Source organism: Schistosoma mansoni, chromosome 1, assembly GCF_000237925.1.
Source record: "Schistosoma mansoni strain Puerto Rico chromosome 1, complete genome".
Classification (NCBI taxonomy): domain Eukaryota; kingdom Metazoa; phylum Platyhelminthes; class Trematoda; order Strigeidida; family Schistosomatidae; genus Schistosoma; species Schistosoma mansoni.
Genome location: NC_031495.1, coordinates 11,970,732 through 11,985,376, shown reverse-complemented (window position 1 = coordinate 11,985,376; position 14,645 = coordinate 11,970,732). Strand labels below are relative to the sequence as shown.

General features: G+C 34.0%; 1 protein-coding gene across 1 annotated transcript in view; it reads left to right on the top strand.

The window, feature by feature from the left end:
* Positions 1 to 8,323, top strand: part of Smp_163400 (venom allergen-like (VAL) 17 protein) — a gene marked incomplete at both ends in the record, with an annotated part of 11,519 nt that extends 3,196 nt beyond the window's left edge. The window contains 2 exons of the mRNA XM_018793281.1: positions 7,093 to 7,167; positions 8,163 to 8,323. Coding sequence (XP_018647809.1) covers positions 7,093 to 7,167; positions 8,163 to 8,323 — 236 coding nt within the window. The remainder of the gene's footprint in view (positions 1 to 7,092; positions 7,168 to 8,162) is intronic.
* Between the last annotated feature and the right edge of the window lie 6,322 nt (positions 8,324 to 14,645).

Below are 14,645 nucleotides of genomic sequence, written 5' to 3'. Positions count from 1 at the left end.
CGTTTCGTCTTATTCTGGGACTCCTCAATAGGATGAAACAGCCGTCCAGTGCTTCCAGGTTTTCCATGGTGGTCTAGCTTCAATTAACTCATGATCTCAACTATTGAAATTATTTTTATTACATTACATAATTGATGCATGAATTCCATCGAGAATATCTTTCGTTTCTCAAAAGAACAGATGAAATGAAAAATATACTATTATTGTAATATTATGATTCATGATATGTTACAAGCTTTTGTTATATTGAGTGCCTGAGTGCCCTGTTTACATATGATGTGACGATGCCGCCAATGAGAGAGCAGTGAATTATCGATCGGACCAGTGACATACGAAACCCGTACGAGCAGTCTAGAGTACTTGTCAGTCCTGCTTCTGCCTAGCCCAGTCAGTTAACTCCACAACACCAATCTCAGCCTCTACAGTATGAATCATTATATTTCAAACATACTGAATTTATATACCAATCAAACAGACCACATTGTACCACAAAATAGAAAATAACATCTGTACGAGATTCAGCTAAATGTGGTTGTGAATAGGGGAGATAGTAAGTGATAGACAGGGCATAATTCAAGAACGGTAAATCGTATGACAATAGTTCATAAGTCAAAATAAAGCTTATAATATGGGGGACATGAATATAAATAGTTTAGTTACTTAACAATTATACAATAGGAAATATACGTATCATATTGGTCCTTAAATAGTTCTCAAAAGTTACCATTCATAATTCACTTCGGAATATAACAGCTTATTATAAAAGTATGTATATACAGCACATATTCGTAGTTATTCCGTTAAAGTACATCTAAAACAGGAAGCATTTACTTTAGTATTTACATAGTTAAAAACAAGTTTCTTAGAAGTTTAATTAAATAAACAGTATAACATCTAACCAGCATAGTAGTATTTTATGAATTTCAATCAAAAATATCCAAGATATAATCCAATAAATGGGATTTTCCGAAACACCACTAAGTGTTTATGTGTAAACAATACTATAACCAAATAATGTCTTATTACTGGACCTATTTAATGAATAGATACGATGAATATTGAAACAAAAAGAGTTGGTATATACATATTTAAACTACATAGTGGGTCTTATCAGAAACCATGTCAGTTAATCTGAAAACCACAATATCGATAACTATTTACAAGATGTTTATAAGTGATAGTAAAAAACATTTAGGTTACTCAAATGATTAGTGGTTTTGCTAATATCTTGTCAAACTAAGTCGATCACAACTGAAAAAGCTTTGATTCAACTAATCAAACTAATCAGAAGTTAACAATAGAAGCGATGATATAATCATAGTAACCCTATGAGTAGAGAATAAAATTTCCGACTTTTCGTGATTCGGTTTAGGACATTTCTCCAGAGCATAAGTAAATCTTTGTTTTTATTGATAACAATCTAAACAGTGTTCAAATTTCGATAGAACATTTATATATAATAATAAAAGGTCAACTAGACTGGAAATGGAGGTAATAGGAGACAAGGATAATAGTTGTAATAATAATAATAATACCGTGAAAACAATTTGAAACCTTATCACTCTGGATAATAAGCTAATATTACTAGGGTAGGTTTAAGGTGAGAACAAACTGTTTTGGAATACACAAAGGGGGTTTGAATTTTCGTATGGCTAAGGCTTCAATAAACCTTAGTATACGCCCTTTTATACATTTATACAACACCACAAAAGTCAAGTTAAGATCAATCTTATGGCCTGTTTCGATTTTGTATTTGGTAATAGAGGATGATGGATGTTTATCCTCTACTCTTATTGGGTAATTTGATTCTATTTGTTTCTGCAACCATTTTGGTGGTACATGCTCACACACCCTAATTTTCAGACCACGATTGCTCCTCCCTATGTGTATGTGTGACCACACACACATTTAAATTGGTAGACGCAGTGGGATGTGACACAATCGTTTTCATGTCTTTTAGTTTTTAAATGAAGCATGGACCTCGTCCAAATTATTTGAAATTATACAGTCAGACTTTGGTAATTATACCCATAATCAGAAGTTATTTGCCTAGTTAATCTGTTATAATCAACCAGATCACCTACATCATAATGATTTGACTACAGTTAGTACTCACATTTAGTTTATTCCCACTAACTAAAATTTCGATAAAGGTTTTCAGATATTAAACCATTAACTTTGATCTGCGTCTGCTTCTGTGTTAGATTTTTCAAATTACTGGTATAGATTGGTCACATCGACATAAACACCCGGTGACCAGCATCTCGACTATATCTTGTATAACTGTTAACACATTATTTAAGAAGAATAAATCATAACATAACGTACAATCTAGATATTTGGAATATATTGTATAGGATGTTCATATTTTGATACTAAACTTAATTTTATATTATTCTTAAAAATCTACCTTTTTCTTAAATCGAAAAGAGCTTAAGCATTCGACATAATATAAATTTAAACTGTTAGTTGATTAAAAGTAATTACTGGCAATCCTTAGAAGTAGATTTCGTACTAGTTATAATTTATCAGTAAGATGTATTCATCATATTGAGAGAACTGAAAATTTTTTAAATTCATACTATACCTGGTAATGCTACCAATTAGTTAAATGGTTAGCGATTGGATATGAACAAGTATGAAATCAAGGTTCAAGGCTTTCCATAAATTGCCTTTATCTGCCTAATATCATAGAAAGTGTAACATTGTCGAGTTGCTCAAACTAGGGGGGGGCTAGTTTGATGAAAAATACGTGTTATGTCCGTCTTTGAGTTCAGAAGTGTAAATTTGATAATCGTGATCCTTGAACCTAAATGGTTATTACTTGCCTATTTAAGCTTGATACTCTTCTTGAGGAATAGGCGACCGACCAATGATCTGTAAGCACTTTTTCCTAAGCTCTCCTTTCCAGCTTTTGTCAGGTGGAATCCATGATCTTGATGTCTGCATCCAATTCACGGCTCAGTGTGTTCTTCGGTTTATTTCGTTTTCTTTTCCCTGAAGGAATCCAGTTTAGGACTGGTCTTTTGATGCAGTTTGATGGTTTCTGTTGAGTCTTTCTTATCCACCTCTAGCATCTTTTTCTAATTTCCCCCTTAATTGGTAGCCAGTTCGTTTACTGGCAGAGTAGATTACTGTTAATGGTCCCCGACTAATGGATTTGAAGTATCTTTCATGGGTAGTTGCTTACAAAATCTTAATCCGACCAAAAACCAGGAGAAAGAGAACAGGTGTGAGAATACACCTTTTTTGACATCAGTCTTCACTTGGAATGGATCTGTGAACTGCACTAAACTTTCGTAATACTGCTTGTCGAACTTCGTAAGCTTCAAGTTTAACTTAACTACCAGCAGGTGATGATCTAAATCTACACTAGCTCCTCTTTTTCTTTTTACATTTTCCGTGGACCTAAATTTTTTGTTGATGCAGACACGATCGATCTAATTCTCCGTAGTGAAATCCATTGAAACCTATGTAGCTTGGTGTTAGTGTTTGTGAGGTAAGGTGGTAGCACATATCAAGTAACTACTATTTTGAGAGTTTTCTAAAGCATGGGGATTCAATAAAGTTCTCTGACATCGGATGAACATAAAAAAACATACATATTTTCGAAAGTTTTAAAATCTATAAACTTTACTTAAATTTATTATCTTCAACTTTTGATACTCTCACACACACTACAACAAATGCAGGAGAAGACGACAAGTGTAGCAGCAGCCTCAGCAGCAGTAGGTCTCAATATAAACAAAGGGAAAAGCAAGACTCTCCGATACAATACAACATGCACCACTCGAATCACACTTGACGGAGAAGCTTTGGAGGATGTGAAAACCTTTACATACCTGGGCAGCATCATCGGTGGATCTGATGCAGATGTGAGGGCGCGGATCGGAAAAGCAAGAGCAACATATTTACAACTAAAGAACATCTGGAACTCAAAACAATTGTCAACCAACACCAAGATCAGAATTTTCAATGCAAATGTCAAGACAGTTCTACTGTATGGGTTGGAAACCTGGAGAAGTACGAAAGTCATCATCCAGAAGATACAGGTGTTTATTAACAGTTATCTACTCAATATACTTCGGATCTGTTGATCAGACACTCCCAGCAACAACCTACTGTGAGAGAAAACAAACCAGATTTCAGTGGAGGAAGAAATCAGGAAGAAGAGCTGGAAGTGTATAGGACACACATTGAGGAAATCACCTAACTGTGTCACAAGACAAGCCGTCACATGGAATCCTGAAGGTCAAAGGAGAAGAGGAAGACCAAATGACACATTATGCCGAGAAATAGAGACAAACATGAGAAGAATGAACAAAAATTGAATAGAACTAAAAGGGAAGGCCCAGGACAGAGTGGGTTGGAGAATGCTGGTCAGCGGCCTATGCTGCATTGGGAGTAACAGGCGTAATGAATGAATTTGATACTACTACCAGACAACATCAAAATAATTAAGTTGTACTCTTTCAGTTCGTCGATATGTATTGTCACAAAATGGAAATTTTAGTTTTTCTGATGAATTTATGTGGGAATCCATCTTTGATGAATATTTGTCAAAGCTGAAGCGGTTGGTCGTTTTTTTTGTGTTATTACAGTGTATTAGCCTAATCGTCAAGGATAAATAGTTAGTCAAGTTTTTTTGTTTTCTTCTACAGCTTAAGTAAATGATTTCTTCAAAAAGAAAATGTTTGTCGTTGTGTTCTCTTTATTTCTTTTTCAATGATACAATGAGTTACTTAAATTATCTAAAGTAAAATATTCTATCATTAATGGGTATGAAATTTCTGCAATATGGAATATTAACTCTAATAATCCGAAACACTGTAATATAAACCAACTATATAGTTAAACTCAATTAGTATTAGTACTACAACTGGTAGTTGCAGTCCTAAAACATCAATGGAAAGATTCAAACTAATAATACCAATTGAATTTAAACTTCATCCTATTGCACAAGCAAGTGGCTATCAGAACTCAGTGGTCGAGTGGATAACGCGATGGCGTTTGAAGAGAAAGGTACTGGGTTCGAGTCCCAGAGTGAACATCAACTCTGAATGCAGGCACATCCGGCTGACGAGTCCCAAATAGGACGAAATGCTCATCCTGGATTCCACTGCTAGCTACTGTCCATCTTTGTTTATAATGAGAGGAATTGGTTAAAATATACGCAAATGTGGTTAATGACAATACAAAACTGTAATTAAATGATAAAACTTAATTAATGGTAAAAACAGGTAAAATAAGTAGGAATGAGTTGAATAGATTTGTTGTTAATATGAAATTCACAAATAAAATGTATGAGGAAGAAAACCAAACGTAAAATTTTCATATCGATTTAAATTGATTTTTCATTGATTTACACTTGTTTCGATTAATTATTATGTATTTAGTTATTTGGTTTTTCATGTATTGATTAATTTACTGTGACTTTTGTGAATAGTGACAATAACCCAGTGATTAAATTGAGTAATTACTAATCATTGAATCGATATGTATAATTAAATAAATTCGAATGTAAATTCATGATTCTGGGTTTTCGATTGACAAATCTTCAAAACAAAACTGAACTTCTTTCTTCAGTTAGCGGGGATGATAGAAGAGAACAGAAGTAATCTGGTTCATCATACTGAATTTGTGAAATAGTAGCTTAGTGCATAAACGCATCAAGATTGTTTAGTTTCCGTGACCAATAAGCCAGCTACATTTCAACCGAATTAATCTTAATTCAATTAAAGTTTTCAACTACTGAGTCAAGTTTACTTGATAAAAACATACGAAATGGGGCCGAGATAATGAAATCTAATGTGATTAGTGATAAAAACAATTTACAGAAAAGTAATAACAACTTCGTTTGCGCAGAATATCTAGGAATAACAAATTTAAGTCACAATTCAGATGTCAATCATAGCCAATGAAACTCACAAAGTATTATCCCATTGAGAGTTAATAATGGTTTTATAGGTCAACAAGACTGAACTGAGATAACAGAAACTTTGTTTTACTTTGGTATGCATATCATTCTTAAAGTAGACCATGGAAGTATCCTTAATTGTCAGGTTACCTCCCCATATATGTAGTATACTCATGCAGAATATTTTCAAGAACCCGCCATTAATCCTAACTAAAATCAATCACTCGTTAATTCATACTTCATATTCCAAATCCAACCTTTTATAGTTCTCTTGGCCGTTTTAGTTCCAGTGCTTCGATCTTAATTTTGAGGAGAAATTTATTCGAATTCTACGGGGAGTATTCACATTGATGGTTTTCATTGGTTCTGTGGAGTCTATTCTCCAAAATACTAATTCTTATTGGAATGATATTAGATTAATGGTTTAGCCTAAACAAAACATATCAGAAACTATTCGTCATCAACCCCTAAAATTCACTATCCATCTATGAACCAAACAATAACACAGATATTCAAGTGTATAAATTGCTTAAACATTTTACGTAAGTAACACTTACGATTCGAATTTGAAGGTTCTTTATTAGTTTTATGGGACCAGTCATGATTTGTGGCCGTGAATGAATTACGCAAAAACAATACTCCGTGAAAAACTAGAACACAAACCCCACTTCTAAGGCATCATTTTCTGTTTAGCAAAAATTAGAACGATGATCTTGAAACTATGTAATCATTCCATTGATTTAGTTAAGTAAAATACAATAAGTGGTTCGTTGATGATATACTACTTCCAGCTACATGTGACTAAGTTTTAAGAAATAAAATCAAATGACAACTTTGGTTCATATTGAGGTGTCCTAATACAATGTCCTTTTTGTAATCATTGTTAACCAATTAGGATCTGAGTCAAACTGTTTGTGAAAGCGAGCGATACCATCTAGCTGCTGAAACTAAATCAGGTACAGACAGGTCAGAACTTGAAAATCATTGTTGACGGATACCGATTCCTTGAAAAAAAAGCGATGGAATTAATTTTTTGGCATAATGGATCCAGTTTCATTCAAGTCATTTTAGATGTAAACAAATGTATCCAGTGAATTTCACTTTGATTACAATTTTGAATTTATTTTAATCTGATTTGAAAATTTACTTCTTGATTTGAAAAAAATAACAAATAGGCGCAGATGCTACGAAAACATGGTATCAAGAAATAGAAGATTATGACTTCAAGAGGGAAAATCAATTCCCTTGTGGTAAGCTTTCATTAACTTAGCTTGTCGATACTTTGGTTCAACATGTTAACAGACATACACATAATGCTGGATCTGAAGTTACTTAGTTAGATGTAATATACTATTCGAAATCTCTCTGGATAGTTTTAGTTACCATGGTATCAAAAAGCTTTATGCACTTACTAATCAAAGTGATCAATCAGTATGCCTTCCGTTTTCATTTTAGGGGTTAGATCCATGTTAATCATATTGCTGCTGAAGGAAATCATTTTCCAAGTCATCAGTTTATATTAGTATTTACAGTGGAGAGGGAAGAAGAAACTCAGACAATTCGGGGTACTCAGTTGGCACTGCATAACGGATACGTTATTCGGGTAGTAATCGACTGTTCCATAGCGAACCCATCAGTTGCAGTGAGTCTTAGTCGTAGTAACTTAGTTGATCATTAAAAGGATATGAATAAGCAAAATGAAGACGGTGTATACATTTGAGTACCAGGCTTAGAAACATAGAGATAGAATGAAAATACCATTAAGCTGTCTAAATAGAAGTGGGTCTTTCAGATCAAATAAGGAATGTTATGAAATCAGTTAAAAATTGGCTCTAACAAGCAACACAGTCGTTGCAGACTGAATGCAAAAGTACATGGACAGAATCAAGCTCATTTTAGTTAATAATAACCAGTCTTTTAATTTCTATTTGAACAGAAGAGTTTAGATGATTTATGGGAATTACTGGCACGTCACAGAATACTTGTATACTTTATTTCCGTTCTACGATAGTTGTAACTGGAATATAATGGTTGTTGAGCTGATCATTTATATTCGGATTAATTGAAAAAGTACGGGTAGTAACTAAAAACATTAGTAAAATCCGAAATAGAGTTAACCTCAGTTCTCAGAAATCTTCCAACTAGATAAAATGATCTTCAAATTAGCAACGTTTGAATTTCGAGTGTATTTCATACTTTACAATTACTCTTGAAGCCCTTCCCTTTAATGTTTCTGTTTCAAAAGGACATTTTACACAAGTAGTATGGAAGTCGACTATAACAGCTGGATTTGGTAGAGCTTGGTCAAAGGATCGTCATAGTATTTATGTTGTTGGCAGATATGATCCACCTGGAAATTTTTCGGACGAATTTCTCGAAAATGTTCCACCCTTAATTAGTAAGTAGAAGTTATCTTGATTTAAACAAAATAACCTTGACGTGTACGAATGAAAAAAGGTACGACAGATCATTTTGAACACCGGTCAGCAACCAACCAGCTATGATTCTCGATCAAGTCGTTTGATTTGCATATCTCTGTATTTGTTTTTAATGTCAATAATAAAGACAGTTTACATAATTTAAATATATCCTAAATTTTGATTACTATATACATTTATTCATTTTTTTATAAATATTTAGTGAGTCAGATTCGATTAACAGTTTGGGTCCACTAGTTCAGTTAGTAGATGATTTTACCAATAATGTGAAGGTAGCTAGTTTGAATTTCCCCACAACTCACACTTTTTAAACGCTAATTATTACGCCTTGCAGACTAAAGATGGAGAGTCAGTAGTTTTCTTTGTTTGAGTACTCGGCTTAATTGTAAATCAGTAAACAAGTTTGCATAAAACTAAAATTATGAGATTGTAGTCTCAGTGATCAAGACACTAGACTTTTACCCGTAATTTTGCGAGCTCAGTAGTATAGCAAACGCCACGAACGTTTAATTTTGTTGCCTAAGTGTCGTTATTACTTTACAACACGTTGTCACATGAGATTGATAAAAGCTAACGATCACAAATACAACCGAAGTATAAAGTTTGGGTTTTATTAGATAATTACAAACAATAATAAAACCATACTCATCCAACTGCCGGACAGGCCTTGGCAAAATATACACGCTGATTTTGCTGGTCTAATAAAAGGTAGAAACCACTTGGTTGTTGTGGATGCTTTGACGAATTGGCCGGAAATATACGATATGCCGAACACGACGTCAGAGAATACAATAAGAAAATTTTCAAGGATGTTCGCTTGTTTCGGGGTTCTAGAGATATTAGTAACTGATAATGGTACTCAGTTCATGTCATTCGCTTTTAAACGGATCTGCAGCGGAAATGGCATTACCCATCTACAACCTCCTCCGTACGATCCCGAGTCGAATGACCAGGCAGAAAACTTGGTGGATACGATAAGGACTTTGATTAATGAGAGAGGGAAGGGTATTCCAGCAAAGTGGTTAGTAACTTCTTAGTGTCCTACATAGTTAAACCCGATCCGGTTGTGCCAGAAGGAAAGCCCCCAGTTGAGTGTACATTTGAACAGTCTTTAACAGAATATTGCTACCCAGAAAGACAAATAAATATACTAGCGAGTACTGGACGGTCACTAGTAGCTGCAACGTGAGTGAAATGGTACTTACCAAGTCGTATCAAAGTAATAGAAAATGGGAACCAGGTATTCTTGGATGTCAAATTGGAAAACTACTGTACTTAGTTTGGAGAAGTGTTGGGACTTATATAAGACACATCAATCAAATTCAAAGGGATGGTGGAATAACGATTACATAAAGCCGGTTCCTATTTCAAACGCTCATAGATTCATCTCAAAAAAGCCGTAAGGAGAACGAAAGCAGAAGATATAAAAGACGAAAGGCCAAGACAGAACAACCTTCAAGCGTGACGGACACCAAGATGAATGCGGTAACCAAGTTTCAAGTGAACTGGAGCAGAAAGTCCTACACAAGAAAGGTGTAGTAACGGCCCCCAGTGAACTTGAGGAAGCTCTGAAAGAGCTGACGACAATCCACCCAATTATCTTTTGGAAAAAAATTACAGAATCTCCACGTGTACCTGCCCGATAGGACAAATACTAAAAATCACTGCATGTGGATTGGATGACTACAATGATGATTTCGTTTTTACTAAAAACTACAAATACCTGAGTGTTTTGTACCACACGGTTTGGAATAAATTTTTTTTTCCGCTCGTCTTGTGGTCTAACCTGAGTTCGAATGCCCAAGTTGTACGCAGTATAGCAAGAATACAAGTTCTAGACAAAACACTATCCCTGCGATAGACGAAATTTTTTCACTTAAAGATATTGCGAAATATAAGTTATGCTTGTTTCCTATGCTACTGTATGGCTATTTGCAAGTTTTCATACGAAATAAACTGAATTATTGTTTCAGGTCTTCTAAATACTGAATAGGATTGTGAAATATTTGAATGTTTACTTCAAATACAAAATTTGTAACCATTGCCCTTAACCTAGAAAGAAGAAAGAAAGCAACAGCAATGTTCAACAAACGTTAAATAAAAACAAACTACAACATGACCTTATTCAGATAAGAAAAGAGATGAATCACTTTAACGCAGTGATGATATGATTGATATAAACAAAATTGTTATTGAAATAAGAGTATTTATTTATTTATGAGAAATTATCCGTAAATAATATCGATAAAAATCAAAATCAATACAACAGTTGATTATGAATACACCACCTCTGAGAGCTTCATTATTGTGTTACGTTCCATGAAACTATGGTTAATTTAATGATGTTTCTTCATTGAGTTCTATGAAGAGTAAGAGAAAAAGAGGTATTAGTAGTATTTAAAAGTGCACAATTTGAATGTATGGGTTATATAAATAAATACGAGAAATTTTGTTCACAACTGTTTATCATCATTTAAATTGTCAAAAATATCATTGTTACATTTAAGACAAGAAATCATTTTACACAAACTGTAAGATACACTAGAAGCTATAAATGTAATTTAACTTGTTTAAAAACGATGGAAGATTCATTACCTCAAGAAACTGATTGACGAAATAGTGAATCTTTATCAACTGAGATGGTTAAGATGTGTATGACGTTTGTCCAAATACTGACTACCTTGATGGTTGGTGTAAGAGTATGTAAAAGGAAAGCTAAGCGTTGACAGAACCAAGATATAGTATCAGTCTGTGAGGACACTGAATATAGAACTGAGCCATGTAGGTAGGTCCAGACTACATGGTTGGGCTCCACGCGATTATCGTAACCTATGACTAAAGATTTTGGGTGACATGGTTCAAAAACAATGGCCATGGTGTAGGATGAATTTAATCTTTGCTTTCTCTTACATCCTAAGTTTCTAAATTACTTTATAATTTTTTTTCCCATGTTTTATTCCACTAATCTAAATGTTTTTCTTGGATCGTATCATTGACACTTAATCTTTTCTACCACAACTAATATTATTACCACCGTTACAACTCTTAGATTTCCTTTGACTAGTTTATCTTGCTGTGTTGATGGGGTGGGGCGACTTGAAATGATGGGAACATGTGACTGATTCTACGTTGTGTATGACTGACTTAACATAAATAGGTTATTTATTGTATTTTATTTATTTTTGAACGCTAAGTACTGGTAGAAGAATAAAACACTTCATGAGTTATTCATTATTGAATACTAGATATATAGACAGAGAGAACAGTCTGAGATTTGTAGATATTCTTTATACATGTACTTAGTTTTCGAATGTTACCAACATAACTTTACACAATATGATTGCAATAATCGGTATTATGATTGGCTGTCAGATGTGAGACTAAACCAATTACAGTCTATAATTTGATAGTGAATAACTGAGTTACATTAATTGATCATAACATTAACTTATCCCACTACGGAAAGTTAAGCAAGAGGAACATTGTTTAAGTTTATATCATATTTATCAGGTTAGAGATAAAGGCAATATCATAACTATTGAGACAAAATTGAATTTGAACCTGTGACAAAACAATTAAAAGTTCACTATTTATACTACTAACCTACAAATCAAAAATATAGTGAAGAGATACGAAAAAATTGGTTTATAACATCTTTTTGTAATACAATATTCTTAACACCAATTTTTAGGTGCATCAAATCTGAATTTACTTAAACTTAACAAGTAGTTATCGACTATATAAACCAATAAATTTACAAATAACTTTGCGAGATTTTTGCAAAACACTCACCATCAAAATTAGTATCCATATCGAAAAATTCAACTGTTTTATCCTCGTCATCCTCGCTGAATGACACATACTCATCCTCTGATGATGAGAAGTTTGCATGCACTACCTGGGTAGAAGTATCACATTCAGAATCTGTTACATTCAATGAATTTTTTCGAATGCGTTTACGTTTGCTTGGTCCATTGTTTTTATCCCCAGGTGTATTCTTCGACTGGCTGGGGCGTAAAACTAGTATGATGTCAGGAATTTTACCTTCTGGAAGTTTTTCAAATTCTGTATTGTTTATATTGCAATTTCGCAAATCTAACCTGAGTATAGTAATTTTATACACGTTTGAATTTACAATAAGGTTAGAAATCAATCAATGTTACATAAAAATTTCTGTATAACAAAACAACTTTACTTACTGCTCAACAAAACGAGTAGCTGAAAATAATTCACGCTAATATTCATCACTAGTAATCAATAAGATCAAAACATTACATATATATACACCAGGAAACATCGCTCGCCGATGTACGGAGTGGTAAGGGATACGTAAAACATATTCTAACCACCTCATGAGATGAAGATTTCCAACTTTCTCAGCCGATTTGCAGCTTTTGCCAAGTAAGCTATGTTTAACCACAATATTGCTGACGCAGTTGCTCCATGAAAAGCGAGTAACGTTTCAATGGTACTTAGGATCAAAAACTTTCAGCTTATGTGTGTCTTTTATTTTCAAAGGTCATGTGTCACAGTAATACAGACTAGACTGATACGCAATATACAGACCCTTTGGTTGGGAGATAGAGATTTCGCCTCCACATAAGTAAAACAAGTTGGCAAAGGTCAAGTGAGCTTACGGAACTCATAGAGAGATTTCATCGGACACTAACCCATCAGGGCTGAACAGACTTCCAAGATAAGTGAAATGGTCAAGCGACTCCATTGTTTCACTACGCATCATTTGTTCAAACATTGATGTAAACTAGTCCTGACTGAAGCAAAATTTTGCATTCAGAAGGAGAAGTAAAACACTTGTATCCAAATATATTCTATTGTTGTTGAAATCGATTAAAAGACTACATTTTGTCAGCGTCTTCACTAAATTAGGACAGCGTTATCTATATATTCTAAGTAGTAAAGTGAACCTCTATGTGGGAGATTGATTACCTAGAAAGTCAGACAATGAAATTGCTATCTCTAAAAGAATTCCTATAAGTTGGCTAAATAAAAAGTGGACAACCCTGATGAACACTAGTTGAGATTGGCAATTCTAGTAAGATTTCGATACAAACGGAGTCGATGAACAGTACTCAAGTTAAGAACTTTCGCAAGGTTTATGCACTCTTTGGGGAAGTGTTTCAACGACAGAAATTACAAGAAAACCTCTTGGTCAATGGAGTCGAACGATGCCTTAAGGTCAAGAAATAAAACTATATTTGAATATCGGTAAATTTACCAGTATCTTAAAACCTGATGAGAAGTCAATATTTGTTTAATATATTCCTATTCAGGTCTGAAAACAATCTGGTTTTCTCGGGTTTTTTCTGTTTTAGAGCAGTGAATAAGCGTCGGATGACTATAGAGGCCAATACTTTAGGTACAACATTAGGCTAACTGATTCTTCTGTGGATATTACAAGAGGATTTCTGTCCTTTCGCATAAACTAGAATGATTATATGGGATTACGTCCACTTCCCAAACTTAAGCTAATATTCCAGCCAATCTGACAGCTGGAACTGAACCACCCACTTTAAAGATTTCAGGAACCACTCCATCAAGATCAGCCGTTCTTTCTCTCTTCAACTTAGACATAATATTAATAACCTCACGAAGAGTTTGACAACTTTTAGGAGTTTTGCTCATTGGTCAAATCTTCTGGACTGAAAGCCAGTAATTATTCCATCTTCCTCCGAAACAGTTTAACAGCTGGCTTATTAAATTCTGTTTTATTGATAAGTCAGCATGGTTGTCTAGTATTACTATAGCAGCTACCTTTTCCGTCTCTTTTTATTTCGTTACCCACCATCATTTATGATCATTACACAAACATTTCTAGTTTACGTTTGGGTTGTTGTCGCTTTTCATTACTCTTTGAGTCTGTTGTGATGAGTTTTCGAGTATCTATCAAGTCAGTAGATGTCTTTTCTAACCTTTCGATTAAAGTTGTAAGTTCATGTCACCATAGTATTTACAGTTACTTGGATATCATTCCAAGCTATGCGATTAACTAGGTGTTTATCTAATTCTTTACTACATGCATTCCTAACCCTTTTTTCTCCGAATTGATATCTAAGAAGTCTTTCTGACGTGACTTCCCTATGTCCAGTAAAACAAATAGAAATGATTGCTCTCACTAGGACATGGTTGAAGTCCAATTATGTGTTCCATAAAGAGAGGTAGTCCTTTATACTGAAAGTTATGAAAAGGATTTCTACCTATTTTCAGCAAAGCCAACAGTTTCTGGATAACATTATTCATCAAAATCGAATCTTCATCAGTATTTTGACTAC